This window comes from Sciurus vulgaris, assembly GCF_902686455.1.
Source record: "Sciurus vulgaris genome assembly, chromosome: 11".
NCBI lineage: Eukaryota > Metazoa > Chordata > Mammalia > Rodentia > Sciuridae > Sciurus > Sciurus vulgaris.
Window position 1 is genome coordinate 60,795,490 of NC_136472.1, and position 17,128 is coordinate 60,812,617.

General features: G+C 49.7%; 1 protein-coding gene across 2 annotated transcripts in view; it reads left to right on the plus strand.

Moving 5' to 3' along the window:
• GALNT18 (polypeptide N-acetylgalactosaminyltransferase 18) overlaps positions 1-17,128 on the plus strand; it is a 317,789-nt gene that overhangs the window by 142,204 nt on the left and 158,457 nt on the right. For both annotated transcript variants that reach the window (XM_079102714.1, XM_079102713.1), the window contains exon 2: positions 16,421-16,613. In XM_079102714.1, the coding sequence (XP_078958840.1) occupies positions 16,421-16,613 (193 nt within the window). The remainder of the gene's footprint in view (positions 1-16,420; positions 16,614-17,128) is intronic.

The following is a 17,128-nucleotide window of genomic DNA, read 5'->3' on the forward strand; positions in this document are numbered from 1 at the left end:
CAATCAGGTGGTTCTCTCCACTATGAGTCCATCTGACATCACATTGGCCCAGTGGTTTTTGCTGTGTTTACAGGATTTTGCTGACAAGAGCCCATCTCATTGCCTTTCCTCTCTGGCTCTGAGTAAGGAAGGGCTCTGTAAAGGAGCAGCGGGTGGCAGCTGCAGCCACAACCCACCATCTGAAAGGAGTTCTGCTCCTGGATCCCTGGGGGCTCCATGGTGTTGGGTTGCTGAAGAGCCACAAGTCTTGATTCTTTTTTTTTTTTTTTTTTTAATTACCTGGAGTTTTGTTGCTGTTTCATTTTGTTTTTAGTTGTATATGAACATAATACCTTTATTTTATTTGTTTATGTGTTGCTGAGAATTGAACCTAACGCCTCATGCATGTGAGGCAAGCACTCAACCACTGAGCTACAACCCAGCCTAAGCCCTGGCTCTTGACATAGGCTTTTACATGTCTGTGTGGAGAGGCAACAGAGCCCTCCCTCCCGCCATGGGCACACACAGTGTGCGTGGCCGGCAGGCACACCAAGGATGCCTGTCTTCTGACCATCCAGGGCTTCCAGCCTCCTGCACCCAGGCAAGGAAGGCGCTCACCTCAAAACACACTGCCTATGTTCAGAGAGGGTCAATTAATCAAAGACACATGTAACTGTTAAGGAGAGCTTCTGACTTCTACTAAGCAAAAAGTTTTTCAACCCTGAGTCTTCTAGAAATTTCACCCAAAGCCCAGGAACTGAGTCCTTCTGTTGATCTTTTGGACCTTTTGGAAACAGCTTACAGACCCCAGGAATGCCCAGGGCTCACCACCTGCTTGGCCATCCCTCCTTCTGCCCAGCTTTGCCTCTATGTCGCCTGCACAAGCTTTTACCTTTCTGAGAGATATGTGACTTGGCTTCCTTCTCTTTCTTGGGGAATGAGGCAGAAAGACTCACTAGTTTGGGGGGTTAAAACCATTTTGTTTAGATGAGGACCCTCTCGTAGAAGGATTTCTTATGCAAAATCTCATGTGTAGACAGATTAAATTGGAGCCCCTCTGGTAATGGGGGAAGACTCCCCTAACCCCACTCAGGGTTCATCTTCCCCAAGGAGCCTCTATAGAGTTCTGGTTAAGTTATTTTCCATTATAAATGGAGGGTGGGGATGTCATTTCTCCTCTTATGGGGGCTCCATATCAAAACCTTAGGAAACTCAGATGACGTGTACTTATGCATATTTAAAATAGTCCTTGTTTTGTTTTGTTTCAGTTATGATATTTAATTTTTTCAAATGTCAAGTAAAATAAAAGGAAGGTGGAAATTTTAACATTTATAAAAAGGGGGCATTGGTTTATAAGAGTTGCAATCCATTGATCTAGATCCATCATGACCCATCCGGAGATCATGGAATCAATTTACCAAGTCATGTCCTGCATTCTTCCTTAATGGAATATGTTAGAATAAAATAGAACATCTCAGAGTCAGTCCCACATAGTAAAGCTAAAGACTGTTTTGCAAACTGCTGTTTACCCCATGAGTTTTTGTACATGTGTATGAGACGTACTGAGTGTAATGCAAAAATACAGTTCCTACTATAGGTTATGATCATAAAAAGCCTAGAAACATTGGTCTGCCTTTGTTTCACATGTGCATTTGGGAGATGTCCCAACCCACTGGCCTGACCAGAGTGCCTGTGGCGAGAAACGCAGTGAGGTGAGGGATCAAGGAGGCAGAACACATCAGCAGGGTGCACTCCTCCCCTAGAGGGAGCCCAGAGCCCTGCACACCATCCCCCAAGCCCACTGCTCTACCGGGGCCTCAGAGAAGACAAGGAGGTTAGGATGGAGCTGGCCTTGCCCAAGTCCAATCCAGGGAACCAGTCACAGTGTCTGTTTTAGTCACTTTTTCTCTGCTGTGACTAAATGACCCAACCAGCACAACTGTAGAGGAGGAAAGGTTTATTTGAGGGCTCACCATTTCAGAGGTCTTAGTCCATAGATGGCTGGCTCCATTCTTTGGGATTCCAGGTGAGGAAGAACATCATGGTGGAAGAGCATGGCAGAGGGAAGCAGCTCACATCATCAGGAAGCAGAGAGAGAGAGAGAGAGAGAGAGAGAGAGAGAGAGAGAGAGAGAGAGAGAGAGAGAGAGAGAGAGAGAGAGAGACTCCACTCTCCAGACACAAAATATATACCCCAAGGCCATGCCCAATTCCCTCATCTGGGATAATTCACTGGTTGGGTTAAGACTCTTACAACCAATCACTTCTCCTCTGAACCTTCCTGCATTGTCTCACACAGGAGCTTTTGGGGGACACCTCACATCCAAACCATAACAATGTCTCATCTGAGGTGAGTGGAGAGGTGGGTGTGTGAGGTGGTCACTCCCTTTGATTACTCTCAACAGCAGAGCAGCTTGTCACCTCCAGACCTCTCTGGTCATGGAGACCACTCTTGGGACCCTGCCCACACTGCTTCCTAACCTTGCACTCCTGGTTGCTCTGATATCTGGGCTGCTGAGATGCCATGGCTGCTGGGTCATGAGCACCGGCAGGAGCCCGTGCAGCCTGGAGGAGCAGCTCAAGCTGTGAGGAACCTGGTAATTTCCTGCAGAGTGACAGTTCCACCACTATAGCAAAAAAGCTGAGACAACCAACTTAGAAAGAGAGAATGCTTATTTCAGCTCATGGTTATGGAGGTGCCAGTCCACAGCCAAGTGGCTGTGTTGCTCTGGGCCTGTGGTGAGGTGGTGTGTCATGGTGGAACATGTGGCAGAGCAAAACTGCTCACCTGTGGCCAGGAAGCAAAAGAGAAGAGGAGGAAGGGGTGGGGTCCCCGAATCCCCTTCAAGAGTATGCCTCCAATGACCTTAGGACCCCCACAAGGCCCCACTTCCTAAAGGTCCACAACACTTCCCAACAGTACCACCCTGGAGACCAAGCCATTGACTTGTGGGCCTTTGGGGGACATTGGATATCCCAAGCATAGCAGGGGTCTCTCTGTTTGCCAGCCCCAGGCTCCAGGTTGCAACAGACCAACCTGGCAGGAAGACCACCATCTGCCCACTCAATGCTGGATATAGTGGCCCTCACAATATGGCACGGGGCGCCCACACCCATGGCTTCCCTGACAACCCCACTTCAACCTCAGTAGGAACAGGGCTGAGGCTCAGGAGCAGACCTTCCTGGTGCGTCTCTCAGCGACTCACCCCAGGGGACCAGCAGACTCTGGATTCTCTCCACCCTCTTCAGGGGCATAGAGGAGCTGCCCTGGGTTCTAAGTTCCTCTATGCTAAACATGGTGGAGCAGATGGCGAAGTGGGGAACTGCACCCCACTCCCAACGACTTTCCAGGTTCACTCATAACTCTACTCTAGCTCCCACCATAGAACCTCCACCAGCAACAATAGTGACAGTAACAATAAACAGTATGGATGTATACGTAGGATACAAAGGGCTCTGATTTCTCTTCTCACAAAAACCCCACAAGGAAGCAGTTTTTTTGATTATTCCCAAGTCTCCATATTAGAAAATAGGCACAGAGAGCTTAAGTGACTTGTGCCAGGTCACAGAGAGGGAGTGGTGAAGCCAAATTCCAGACTTAGGCAGTGTGGCTCAGGGGTCTCGCACTTCACTGTCAGGTCAGGCTGTGTCTCTGCACAGCTGCATCTCGAGACTTCTTGGTTGAATAAATGAATTTCATTTTATTTCTAATTCCAAATTCATGGAGTTTAATTTTTGACTGTCTGAGGGAACCTAGAAAAGATAGAGCAAGTCAATGTGTCTTCTTCCATGTGCTGGGGCCCACCAGCAAGTTGCTGTCTGAGTCACTAACCCCGAGGAAAGGGCAAGTGACCAGGCTTCATGTCTCCATCCTGAAGAGAAGACGTTAGTGGCCTGTGAAAGGCTGTGCATCAGATGCCCCTGGCTGACCACCAGCCTCACAGCACATGCAGAGGAAGAGCCTCTGGTCTGCAGGGTCTCTGAGCAGAGCACGCATCCTCAGATCTAGGCCTGAAAGACCTCGGGCCTCCCTAGAAGGCTGGCTTGCCCTCTTGTGATTTCTTCCCAGGCTTCATATGTGCACTTTGAACATGTATTTGTAGACCAAATACTCATGATTATGGACAAAGATCCAGACTCTGGATAATCCCGAGACCCACTGAGGAAACCTGGTCTGACCTTGTGCATGAGGTATCAGTGTGGATGCTTTTCAAAGCCCATGGCTGACAGCGATAGATAAGCATGGGACCCTATTCACTGCGTTCTGGACATGCAGAGTGTCTTTGTCTAAAACCTCAGCTTATTTTGTCTGGCAGTAGCTGTGCCTGCCTCCTTCCTCTGCCTCAGGTGCCCAGGCAGCACGACCAGGTTGGTAAATTAAGAATCCACCAGATGGGAAGGACTAATTTTCCCCCTTTCAAAAATCGCAGGCATGACAGGGTTTGCACACGTTGCGCCGGACACACGCTGCATCCCTAACAGAGCACGGAGACATCATAAAGGTCTCACATCTTTCATGTGATAAATATTTCCACCGTCATGCTCGAGAAATGGATTTTGTTTGAAAATGGCCTATTTCCTTTGATGCTTTCTTTGACGTGAATTCAAAGCCTTTCCTGATCCTGCTGGGGCCCAGGGTTGGGAGGACCTGTTTGTTAACTTTTTCGAAGGACAAATCCACTTCTCTATGCTGCAGTGCAGCCGCGGCCCCGGGGGCTGGGAGATTTACGACTGAGGGCTGTAATGAAAAGCTGGCCAGTGACCGACAGCTGCTGGGAGTGATGTGCTCGGCCTGGGGGCAGCCCCGGCCAAGATGGCATGCACCACCTAGGGGCATGTGAGCAGACCCCAGGCTCCCCAGGCCCTGGCTCATATTTATCCCTCTGTGCTGGAAATTGCACTTAAAGATTCAGATATGGGTTATTTAACCAGAGTGGAGCCCCATAATATTTCTTCCGCAAATTTGTTTTTACAAGTGTTCTTCTCTGGTCTTTGAAATGGCATATTTTTAATGGTCTTGCTTCATGCAGTGAGCAGCCCCCTGGGACTAGAAGAATCAATTCTCAGGACAAGCCTTTGTAGGCTGCTGCAAGCTTCTGTAAGCGCGTGCGCGCGTGCACAAGTGCACGGCCATGCACCCATGTGTGAGGATACAGCCAGTGAGAACTGAATGGAACAGAATGGACCCTCTGCTCTCCTCTGAGGACCTGGGTTGATGTCCCCAGGCCTGCCTCCCTACCAGCCTGGCATACAGGTTGCAGAAGCTTTCTGTAGATCAAGACGTAGGCCCCTGCACTGGCACGGGGTCTCTGAGGGAGGAAGTTTGACGGTTTTCCCAGGGCCCAGGCTGGGGTGCGGCCTCAGAAGTTCTGTGCATACTCATGCACCCACTGAGCACAGTAGGAGCCACTGCTTAGGAGAGCCCTCTTGGGTGCTGGAAGAAACAAGGAATGAAGGCAGCTGTCTGATGTCTGCCAATGCTTGGGAACCATGCCCTACAGCAAGTTGTTGCCCCTTCAGACCAGAAGGAAGATGCTGGAAACAGGCAGGCTTCCTAGGAGAGGCTTCTAAGACAGGAGAGTGAAGGGTAGAGTTCTATTACAGAGGAAAGGTGCATGTGATTTTTGCAGCTAAATGCAGGTTGTAGGTTTCCTAAAGCAAGGACCCTGTGGCACATCCCAGCACTTTACAGGGAATAATAGCTGCTGGAGGGTCTGACACTGGTCTGGACTTCAGGCTCACCTACTGCCAGGGGTCACACTTCTTTCCCCCATGGTGGCCAGCTCCTGCATCAGGAGAACTGTGGTACCTGAACATTAACAGGGTCAGTCCCACGAGTTCCTTCCAGGAAACTGACATGTGGCAACAAAGTTGTGTTTTATGTGTGAACAGTGAGGTGTATATTTAGAAGTCTGGGTGCTCAGCCACAGGCTGCCAGCTCTCAGGGGAGGGAAATGATGGTGTGTGCTTCTGAGTTCATTATATCTCCTAGGCAGAATTCTAGGTTTAAAGGGTTGCTTTAAAGTAGCAAGTAATGGTGCATATAAATCCTGGTTCCTAAGATATGTACATTTGTCCCTCCCTAAAATGAGTTTTTCACATGTACTTTATATGGTTGGCTTGAAATATAAACTTGGACCCTTTAATAGCAGCCTTCATTCTGCATAATTTCTAATCAGGTTGGTTTCCATTTCTCTGTGATGTGTGTGCACGCTATGAATTCTGGCTGCACCAGCCACCTCAGCAGTGAGCTGGCCATTCCTGGACCCAGAACCACCCAGTGCAGGTTAGGGAGGGCACCATAGGGCCAGCCCTGTGTGACTTGTTGTGGATATGTACCTGGAAGGAGCCGTTATGGAGTATCCAGAGTGAGCTCGCAGAACCAGGCATCTTCCTCTTCCTTGCCTGCCATGTCAGTCCAGACTCAAGGGACCCTCCCCCCACGACTTGTTCTCTAGCTTCTTGCTAGGACTTGCCACCCTTCCTAAGTCCTAGCACCCCTGTCTGGGGCTGTCTTCCCAAATCCTTGCTGGCCCCTCCAAGAGTGCAGGGCATGACTCCTCCAATCCTGCCCTGACTGCTCTTCTCAGTGACTTGGACTGCCATTGTCATGAGTGCCTTTTATCCTTCGCAAGCAGGGCTGACCTTAGGTCCCACTCTTGGCCAGCCAGGTGGACTAAGGTTGTGTGGCATGAAGCTGATGCCAGGGAAGTCAGAGTGCATCCTCCATGGAATGAGGCAGATGAGTATCAAAACCGGCAAGACAGGCATGGTGGTGCACATGCCTGTAATCCTAGCGGCTCAGGAGGCTGAGGCAGGAGGATCGCAAGTTCAAAAGCCAGGCCCAGTACAGTACCCTGTACCAAAAAAAAAAAAAAAAAAAATAGTGCTTTACCCACATTCCCTCCTTTATTCCTCACTAACTCTACCTGGGAGGTGTTGGTCTCACCATTTACAAGTGAGGAAATAGATCCTGAGCAGTGAAGCCTCATCCTTCTAGTAAAGGAAGCCATGAATCTGAGTCTGCTCCATCACTACACTTGGCCAAATCTGCCCTGAATGGTTTCCTTGGGATACAGCCATGCCCATTCATGTACACATTATCTATGGCTGCTTTCAGTCATTGTGACAGAGAACACATGACCTGAAAGCCTAAATCCATACAACTTGTCTTGAATAGAATAAAGCTTGCCAGCCATTGCCTCACACTGTACTACCTGCTATGACTTCCATGCTACTGAATGCAGGTGGTTCTATGCACGTACCAATGTGCATTTTTCTTAGATGTGGCCTGTTTTAGTCAGCTATTTTGCTCCTATGACTAAAAGACCTGACCAGAACTTTGTAGAGGAGGTAAAGTTTATTTAGGGGCTCAAGGTTTCAGAGGTCTCAGTCCATAGAAGGCTGGCTCCATTCCTCAGGGCTCAAGGTGAGGCAGGACATCATAGTGGAAGAGTGTGGCAGAGGGAAGCAGCTCACATGGTGATCAGGAAACAGAGAGAGAGACTCCACTCACCAGATATAAAATATATCCCCCAAGTCATGCCCCCAATGCCCACTTCCTCCTGCCACACCCTATCCACCTTCAGTTACCACTCAGTTAATCCCATCAGGGGATTAATTCACTGATTGGGTTAAGGCTCTCATAACACAATTATTTCTTCTCTAAATCTTCTTGCATTGTCTCACACATGAGGTTTTGGGAGACACCTCACATCTAATCCCTAACATGGTCCACGGTGTTCATCCGATTTTGAGAGTCTGGAACGTCCTGCACCTTCTTGAACAGCAACAGAAAAAGCAATAGCAAACAGAACATCAGCTGTAGAACATTAGCTTAGGGAGTTTTGAAAACTAGACCTGGGTGGCCATATGCCAGAGCACAGCGGCAGGAAGCAGAGCACAGGCCTGGAGCCCTTGGAAACTGCAGTGCTTCTGCCAGCACCAGTGGGGAGGAAACAGAGGCAGGAGAGTGGTTGCCACAGGACTTGCCTGGCACTGTCTGAGGCTCTCCTTTGTTGTTGCTTAACTGGTGCCCAGGGATGCAGGGCCAAGGTGACTTCAAGGTCAGTGGTGGGTGAAAAGGATGGGGCCCCTCCACAGCTCCTGGCTGCTTGCTGCCTGGGGTGCACCTGGTGTTTGGATAACATCGACAACAGCCCTGTATGGATAGTACTGGGCAGGTTCCTGTGTGGGGGTTGAGAGGGCAGCTGTGCTGGCACATGGTAGACTCTCAATAATTGTCAGCTATTGATACTTTGCCTCACTACAACTCCAAGGGTAAGTACTAGAATCTCCTTTATAGTCTGAAAAAACTGCAACGATTGATCTTTGACTGTGGCAGCAGAATAATGTCTGCCCAGAGATGTACATGGCCTCACCCTGGAACCTATGAATGTGCTTCTTACACAGAAAAGGGAAACTCAGGATGCATATGCAGCCAACGTTGCCAATCGGCTGGCCTTAAAATTGGGGGAGTAGCCTGGGTTAACCAGGTGGGCCTAAGGTGACTATAGAGGCCAGTGCCTGTGTGCAAGTGGGAGGCAAGAAGGGGTCAGAGTGCTGTGTGTGGAGGGACCCCACCCACTGTGTTAGCTTTGAAGGTGAGGAAGGGCCATGAGTCAGGAACAGATCCTCCCTAGAGCCTCCGGGAGGAACCAGCCGCTCTGACACCTTTGTTTTAGCCCAGTGAGACTCCAGTCACCCGCTAACTTCCAGAACTAAAAAGTAATGAATTTGTGTTCTCTTAGGCCACTGAGTTCCTGGTCATTTGTTACAGCAGCCATAAAACACTACTCACTGTGCATCTGTCTGAGGGTTTGCTAAGCCCTTTGCTGGTGTCTGTGATCTCACTTGCCCTTTGCAAAGTGCTTAGGGGTACATATGATGCTTTCTGTTCAGTCGATGGGCAAGCTGAAGTTTGGAGAGGTTCAAGAGCTTGATGAAGGTTCCACAGGCAGGCTGACCCTGGAGCCCCTCTGTCTGGTGGACTGAGCCCCTTGTGTCGCCCACTCTTGACATGACAGGGGCCCACTCTCCTGCCTGTGGATTGCCCTCTCTTAGGAGGAGGTGCCCTGAAGGAAGCCTCTCTTCTTTCCCCTGCAGGAGCTGGTGGCAGCTGTCCCAGATCACATCTCCTGCTACGAGTAAAGTCCTTGTTCTGAGGGAGCTGTTAGGACTCCTTCCTTCCGATTACTTCCAAGCTCTTTCTTGTCTGATTCCACTTCCTTATTTTAGCAGCCCGGAGGACTCCTGGAAGAGAGAGTCTAATTGTGGGGGCTACTGGCAAAGGACCATCAGTTCCTGCTCTGATGGATTTCCAGAGCCAAGAAGAGGCGGGCCCTCTACTTATCAGGGTAGCTCACTCTGAAAGGGCTCTGAAAACCTTAAAGGGTGTTTAACAAAATCTGGGAATTCTCTCTTGGGATCCCAATAAGAAAAGTACCACTCTGATGTACTAAAGTCCCCTGACTCCCCTGAGGTGAAGCTCAACCCCTGGCCCCATTTTACAGAAGCAGAGTTGGGGCAGATTTGCCCAGCACTAGAGGACAGAGTCTGCTGAGGCTCCTGGCTTCCCAGGCTGCTGGCTTGGCTCAGTGCCTCCAAAGCTGGAATTTCGACCTTAAAGTTGGGTGTTGGAAGAGGAGGGAGGGAGACAGCGTCCCTGGCTGTGGCATGGAAAGAGGTGGCACAGCAGATGAAAGCTGCAGGTGGGACCTGGGTGGTGCCACTCGGCTCTTCCAGGTGTCACCCCTTCCTGTGCAGTGCTGTGAATCCCGCCCTCCTTAGCAGGGTCAGGAGGAACTGCAAACAGCATGGTCTTCTCCAGAGAAGCCAGACATCAAGCTCTTTAGTGGGAATAATGGAGACTTCTCACCAGCAGGAAGTCAGCAGGCAGTTTACTGAGAGCTGAAAACGTACATTTCTGGACATTCAATTAGCCCTTTTCTTTTTAACTCTCAAATAAAGCATGCACCAAGGCATCTCAAGAGTTGAGGAAAAGTTTTATGAAAGTCATTGAACTGGATGTTTAAAATGGGTGATATTATGGTATGTAAATTGTACCCAGCAGAGCTGTTTTGAAAGCTAGTGAAGAAGGAAAGGAAATCCTGCTTGAAGAATTCTGCCTGGGACCCTCAACATCACCTGGAACTCCCTCATTTGATGTTTAACGTTCATTTTTCCTAAATCTGACTTCACACTCAGCCCCATAGCTACCTGGCAGTCTGTTCCCATTTCACAAGGGAAGAAAACGGAAGCTTAAAGGGGCTGTTGGTCTTTCCCAGGAAGAATGACTAGCAGGTACAAGAGTGGAGAGAAGGAGGTTCCCAGGACAGTCTGAGAAGGGGGCCAGGAGGCAGGACCATCATTCTGTGACCTGAATGAACTTTAGACACAGGGCCCAAGTGCCCTGCACAGGCAGCTGCCTGGGACCTGGGCTGCCTGTGTGTTTCTCCCACCTCCATCCACTGGGTCTGGATCCCCTCACCAAACACCCAAAGCTTTGACTGAGCACAACCTGAGGGCAGAGATAGAAACTGCTGTGGCCATAGGACTGGCTGCTGGGCAGAAGATGGGTCCCTTCCCCACCCACCCTCAAAGCCTTCTTAGCTGTCCTCTGTGCCAGAGAGAGGGTCATATGGTAAACCGAATTAAAACCATAAGGAACAAGAAGGCTTCATCAGTTTCCCGAGAAAACATCCTGACAGGAACCCAAACTGAGGGACTAAAAGCAGAGCCATGGTTTCTGCTTCCACCTGGGCGGTAGGCTGGGCTTGATCCTGTGAGCTACGTCCTGTGTGTGGCTCTGTCTGCCTTCTCGGAAAGGCCTGAGCAGCCCTGCTGCCCAACCCACTGTGGGAGCCCGATACCACTTTGACCTCCAAGAGCAACAGTGCAATGGGATCTCTCCCATTGTCTTATCCTACAATCCCAGGAACAGAGATGGGTGCTGGGTTCTTGTTCAGGAAGAGGTCTGGGCTGCAGACTCTCCTGAAACTTCCCTGAAAAGACACCAGCACCTCTGAGTTTCTATCTGCAGCTCCAGCAAGAACTGGCAAAACTCAGCTCCAGATGACAGGTCTCCAGGGAAGACAGCATTGCAACGTCTGTTTCACTTCTAAGCCCATCTTTCCATCTATCCTGGGTCTCAGAACCACCAGACCTTGGAGCAAAAGTCAGCAGGGCAGGGCCAGCCCCTATTTGGACTGCCCACCCAAGCACCCACCCCCATGCAGGGGTTCTTCCTACTTCCTTCAGGAGCTGGCAAAGCCTTGGCAGGGTGTCCAGATGTGCTCCTCTTGACTGGCTAATTAGCCTATGACAAGGCTCAAAGCTGTGGTTTTTGTTATATGAACTGCTCCAAGCTGTGCAAGCTCTTCCCTGCCCCACTTCTCTCCTGTCTGTGGGAATTAGCATGGAGCCTGTCAGGATGTGTCTGTAATGTTCCACTCTTGTTATCGGGCTATATGTCAGGCTCCGTAGGCAGATCTCTAAGATCATATTGTGGCATTTCTCTGATGCACTATGTGATCATTGGTAGAACTTTCTGGAAAGCAGGTCATACACAATGAGGACTGGGCATTACCATGGGGAAGCAGATGGACTGAGAAAGTGTGTCTCTAGAAACCTCTTGTTCTATTCACAGGGGCCAGCCCAGGAAGGGCTTGAGCAAGTGATAGTCAAAATATATTCGACAGGCAACAGCAGGGTGCAGGCCCTAACCAGGCTGCAGGAATGCTGAGCACACAGGGCAGGGGCCTGGTGCTTCTGGCTGGGCCTGGCATATGCCTTTTAGTTACTGGCTGGTGAAAAGAAGCTGTCTGAGGAAGGGCCTGCACAGCTGGAGGAGCAGGGACCACCTGAACGGCTCTGGTGGCAGCTGTTTTTGCTGCTCTGAAGCACAGGCCAACTGAGGAACTCCCGGAGCCTGAGATTTCTCGTCCTCAAGTAGGTTTTTCCCCTCCCAAGTAACTCTTGGCCTATGACACGCAGGCAGGTCTGTGGTCAGGCGGGTGTAAGACCAACAATAAGTCATCAGTGTCTCTGATCTGCAGCATCCTTCTATCTATATGGGAATGGTAAGACCTCCATCTCAGGGGAGGCAGGAAGGTCTGGTCTCAGTACCTGGCAGAGGCAATGCTGTGGGTTGGGGGTGCTGAACTAGGACATCTGTTCTCAGAGCAAAGATTTTGCCAAAGATGCCCAATATCAGCCTGCAGTTGGACCTCAAATAATGCATTCGGGTACTTGGGATGACGCCTTTGGTGATGTTGGCATGTTGGACTTAGAAACGTGTGTTTGGAGGTTCATAAACTACTTTCAGATGATGTGGCTAATCCCACATCTTTCAGTTTCACACTCTTTGTTGTGGTGTTCTCCCCTTCGTCCACTGGCTGTCTCAGACCTGATTAGACCCTGGTGGCTCTGATTCTGTTTCCTGAGCTACAGACCTGCCCAGCATCCTGTTTTTGGACCTTGAGCCCTACACCATGCTCTTTCCTGCTTTGGCATCTTTGCTTCTTGGCTCTTCCTTCGGGAGCCCTCGATCCCTGAAGCGTTACTTCTCTCTAGTTACCCCGTCAGTTGGTTGATCAGATATGCCCAGGTAGATGTAAACCCCAACAGGGCCCCCTGACCCCAAGTCTGCTCCTGGTAGCAGTCTCGTCCTTGGGTGAGACATCCGAAGATCTGGCCACCACAAGATAAGTCCAGACACCCCTGGACACCTGCATAGCACCCAACCCAGGCAACTGTGGGGTCTCTTTGCCTGTGTCCCACTCTGTCTCCTTGCTGGATAACCACATAGATCTGCTTTCTTACAAGACGAGAAAGTTGGCCCTAGAACTGGTTAAGGCTGCTTCTCTAAGAACGTGAAGACTCTTCATCTGGTCCTCAGTGTCTTTCAGAGCTGAGGACCTCAGGACAGGCATCTTTCCATCTCACCTAAGGTGGTATTGATGGGAGAGTACCCTGCTGGCGCTGTGGGTGTTGTGGGTCCTCAGTAGTTGGTGTTTGTTGAGAGCTTATCATGTGCCAAACTCCCTACATAGACGTCTCACTTAATGATCACCACTGAACCATGAAGGAGGTGCAATTACTGTCAACCCCTTTGTCCAGATGAGAAGATCGAGGCTCAAGGTGAGGTAGACTAAACCAATAAAACAGCTGGAGTAAAAACCTATAATCCCAGTGACTCTGGAGGCAGGAAGATCACAAGCTTAAGGTCAGCAATTTAGCCAGATCCTGACTCAAAATAAAAATAAATTTAAAAAAAGAGCTAAGGATCCAGCTCAGTGGTAGTGCATCATTAGATTCAATCCTCAGAACTGGAAAAAAAAACCAAAAAAAACAAAAAACAAAAAAACCCTGTGTTATAGCTCTCAGGATTCTGAAACCATTGCCGACGTTCTTAACTAGCTTGGGGAATGAGAAGAAAAAGAATCACGTGAGCAGGGTAAGTTCTCCTTGCCTAAGTGGGGCCGCTGCAGCGCGCAGAGCAGGGCTGGCAGGCTTTCTCTCCAAGGACCGGGTGGTACCCGTTTCCAGCTTCGCGGGCCCCCAGTCTGTCACACCCACTCGGCACTCTTCCTGTATCTCTAAAGCAGCAATCGATGACTGTAAGCAAATGGAAGTGACTGTGTTTCAGCAGAACTTCATTTTCAAAAATGTGTGGTGGGCTATGGACCACTGGGTGCCACCCTTTGCATAGAGGAATGAAGGTGGAGTTGGGAAGAAGCTGGACCTTTGTTCCATGCCTGTGACAAGCTGGGTGACCTTAGAGTAGTCATTTGACCTCTTTGTCTTTGGTTTCTTCATGTCTAATAAGGGACCACTGTGGGTTACTTATTAACTAATTCATTTTAAAATGATGTATCTATCTCCTCGGAAGAGCCACATAGTATTCTAGAAACTAAAGATAGAGCAGGAATCAGACAGACTTGGTCCTGCCCTCATGGAGTCCACACCCGTGAGGACCAAGGGGATAAGATGGCCCTGGATAAGGAAACCTCCTAGCACAGTACGTAGCTCTCATCAAGGTTGCAACAAGTGTGTCTTCCTTCCCGCTGTAGTTCCTGATTCCTCTTTGAGGACCTACTAGTTTCAAGTTTGCTGTCATTTGTACCCAGACTGAATCAAAAGGTAGGGACACGTGGTGCTGTAACCCAGGATTTCAATATGTTTGTACTACATCATTATGCAACACAGGCCTAATTGTGAATCATAATTTTTTCATTAACTGATCTCATTTTACTTGGTAATATCCATTTAGGCATTTGAGAGCAATAAAACTACATTTCTTTTAAATATTATATGATTCAGTTGGTTCACTGATTTAGAGTTTTACTACCCCCCATTCCAAACGAATGAGTCATACATCTTTTTAGAGATAACAAGGACCTTCAGGATCATGCAAGCTGGTGCTTCCCATCAAGCCTGCCTCTGAGGGATGAAGAGTGAGCCAGCGCACCCTGGTTCTGGGAGGAAGCCGTGGGCAGGCCCGCGCACGCCTGAGCCCCTTGCTTTGTCTTAGAAATGCGTGCTTGGTTTGCTTTTTATTCTACAATTTACTGTACTCTGTTTGATGGATCTGAGTTTCCTTTTTACAACTTTAGGAGAAATTGGTAACATGTCATTAGAGTCAGAGGCAGTGGATACAGTGGTAGGGCTGGTGTCTGGACAGACAGACTTCCCAGGATTGAATCCCACCCAGCTCCTTCGCTTCCTTCTTTGTGAACCTGAGCAAGTCTCTTGCCCTCTCTGTGCCTTGCTTCCGTCCTTCTGTGAAATGGAGATGATCAGGGTGAGAGGAGTCGACAGGGGGACGTGCTTAGAGGAGAGCCTGGCACTCAGCCTGTGCTAACTTTTATGGTCATGTCAGGGTCACACATGTGTCCAAAATGGAGGATTTGGCCCTGAGAGGAGAGATGCTTGATGCTTCCTTACTTAGTGAGTTCAGCCAGCTCCGGGGAGTCCAATTAATGCATCTTATTTTTGCATCTCTCTCTCTAAAATCTCTGGCACCTGTATGCTGTATGCTCTGTCTGCTTTGAGAATCATGGGCTCTAAGTCACCTCTCACCTGGTGATGGCTCCACACATTTCATGAGGGCTTCCCACTGCTGGATCAACTGCTCCACACTAGGAGGAACCTGGGTGCTGGAAGGCTCCCCCTTCTGTTCCCAGGCCTCTTCCTCTCCCAAATCAGCTCTTAGAAAAGTGACCCAAGAGGTAGTGGCAGCCTGCAGCTCTGAGAGCCCTAATGTAGAAGACCTGGGGACCCTAGCTCCCTGCCTGTGCCTCCCAGTGCCTTTAGGAGTGCTATGTATCCATTGGCTCCCTACGGATGGCTGAGGAATGGACAGTGGACCTGCCGCTCCTCTTCCCGACCAGCTTCCACCTTCCTGGGTCTGTGTTCCATTCCAGGTCTGTGCCTCGTCTCTTACTTACCTCCATATTTATAGCCTAGAAGGTGCTGTCCAGTGGGCCAGTATCTCTGACTAGTCTCTCTGATTCCAGACCTTAACTGGAGAACTAATTTGAAAGCCTTGGTCTACCAGCCATGTCTGGCAAGGCCTTTCTGTTACCCGCTTCCCCATAAAAAAGGCTTAAATGATCTTCCCTTGCTATAATAACCCTAATACCCTTGCCTGGACACTCCTTCCGAGGTACGTGCTGATCTACGTGCTTTGTGTATGTTGTTTAATGCGATCCTCACTGGGGGCTAACATGTTCTCCATGTCACAGCTGGGGACTCCCACATGGGCAGGCTGAGGCATGTGGTGAGCAGGATTTGAATCCATCTGTGTGTGAATCCACAGCTCCTGCTCCTCCAGCTGGAAACACCCTTCCAAGTTCCTGGGTGTGACCCAGTGTGGGGCTGCTGCCACAACATCCAGGGGTCCAGTGAGCAGCGCCCTGCGCGTAACAGGTTGAGAATGGTTGGGCTGTCACCTGTGTCCTATCCCCTCTCCTGGTGGACAACAGCCAGCTAAATGCCACATGGTGGAGCCAGCCAGCTCTCAGCATGACCAGACAATGCAGAGGGAGATGGCTGGCCAGCACTGGGCAGAGAAGAAGACCCCCAGCTTGGGGACCTGGGGTAAGGAAGGGTTGTAGGGAAAGGGGTGCATGCTGGGGAAAGAGAAGCAGAAGCCCATGTTGAAGCCGTGGGGCACCAGGCTCACATCCGTCAGCCCATTGGCAGACCCTGCCAGGTGTACTTCTACATCCTTTATGTCTAGTGGTTGTTGGATGGATGAAGGGGTGTATTCATGGATGAATGAATTATTGGGAAGCATGAAAATGCCATTCTCCCCTCACTCACCAAGAAGGGGCTAAGATTGTTTTGACCCAAGACCATTGTGAGGAAGGGAAAGTGGTTGTCGTGGCATATGCAGGGGTACATTCTGACCACTGTCTCCTTGTCCCTTTTTCCTCCAGAGGCTCCTGCGAAGCCTGAGGAGGCAGAGGCTGAGCCCTTCACAGACTCCTCTCTGTTTGCGCACTGGGGCCAGGAGCTCAGCCCTGAAGGCCGGCGCGTGGCCCTGAAGCAGTTCCAGTACTACGGCTACAACGCCTACCTTAGTGACCGCCTGCCCCTCGACCGGCCCCTGCCTGACCTCAGACCCAGTGGGTGAGCAGAGTCAGTGACGGGGCCCTTGTCAGACCTGCCTATGGGAGGATGGGTCCTCACAGTGTGGGGACATAGCCAGACTGTGTGTTAGACTTTTGGGATTCCTTTCCTGCTTCTCTCCCTGGAATCAGTCTTTCCATCTGCTGGGTAGGGGGAGGGCTTCCTCCCATTAGGGATTGTGAGGATTAATAACCTAATTTACTCCTTAAGGGCACTAGAATCATCTGGCATTCTCGCTAATATGTCATTTTAACCCAATTAGTTGCATTTTTATGAACAATTTTTTTTCCCTGTAAATTAGTTTTTTAAAGTACATCCATCTTCTAGGGCTAACAAGTCATTACACCCGACAGAAAGTCTGTCTTGACTTCTCTCTTTGTTACACAAGGATGTTCCTTTAAGGTTCAGTTAGAATTTTTATTACTCCTAATTATTAAAAATGTGGGCACGTACCAGAGCTGGGAAAATCTCATTAACTTCCCTGAGCTCCCCTACACCTTCTTTTGCCCCTTTTC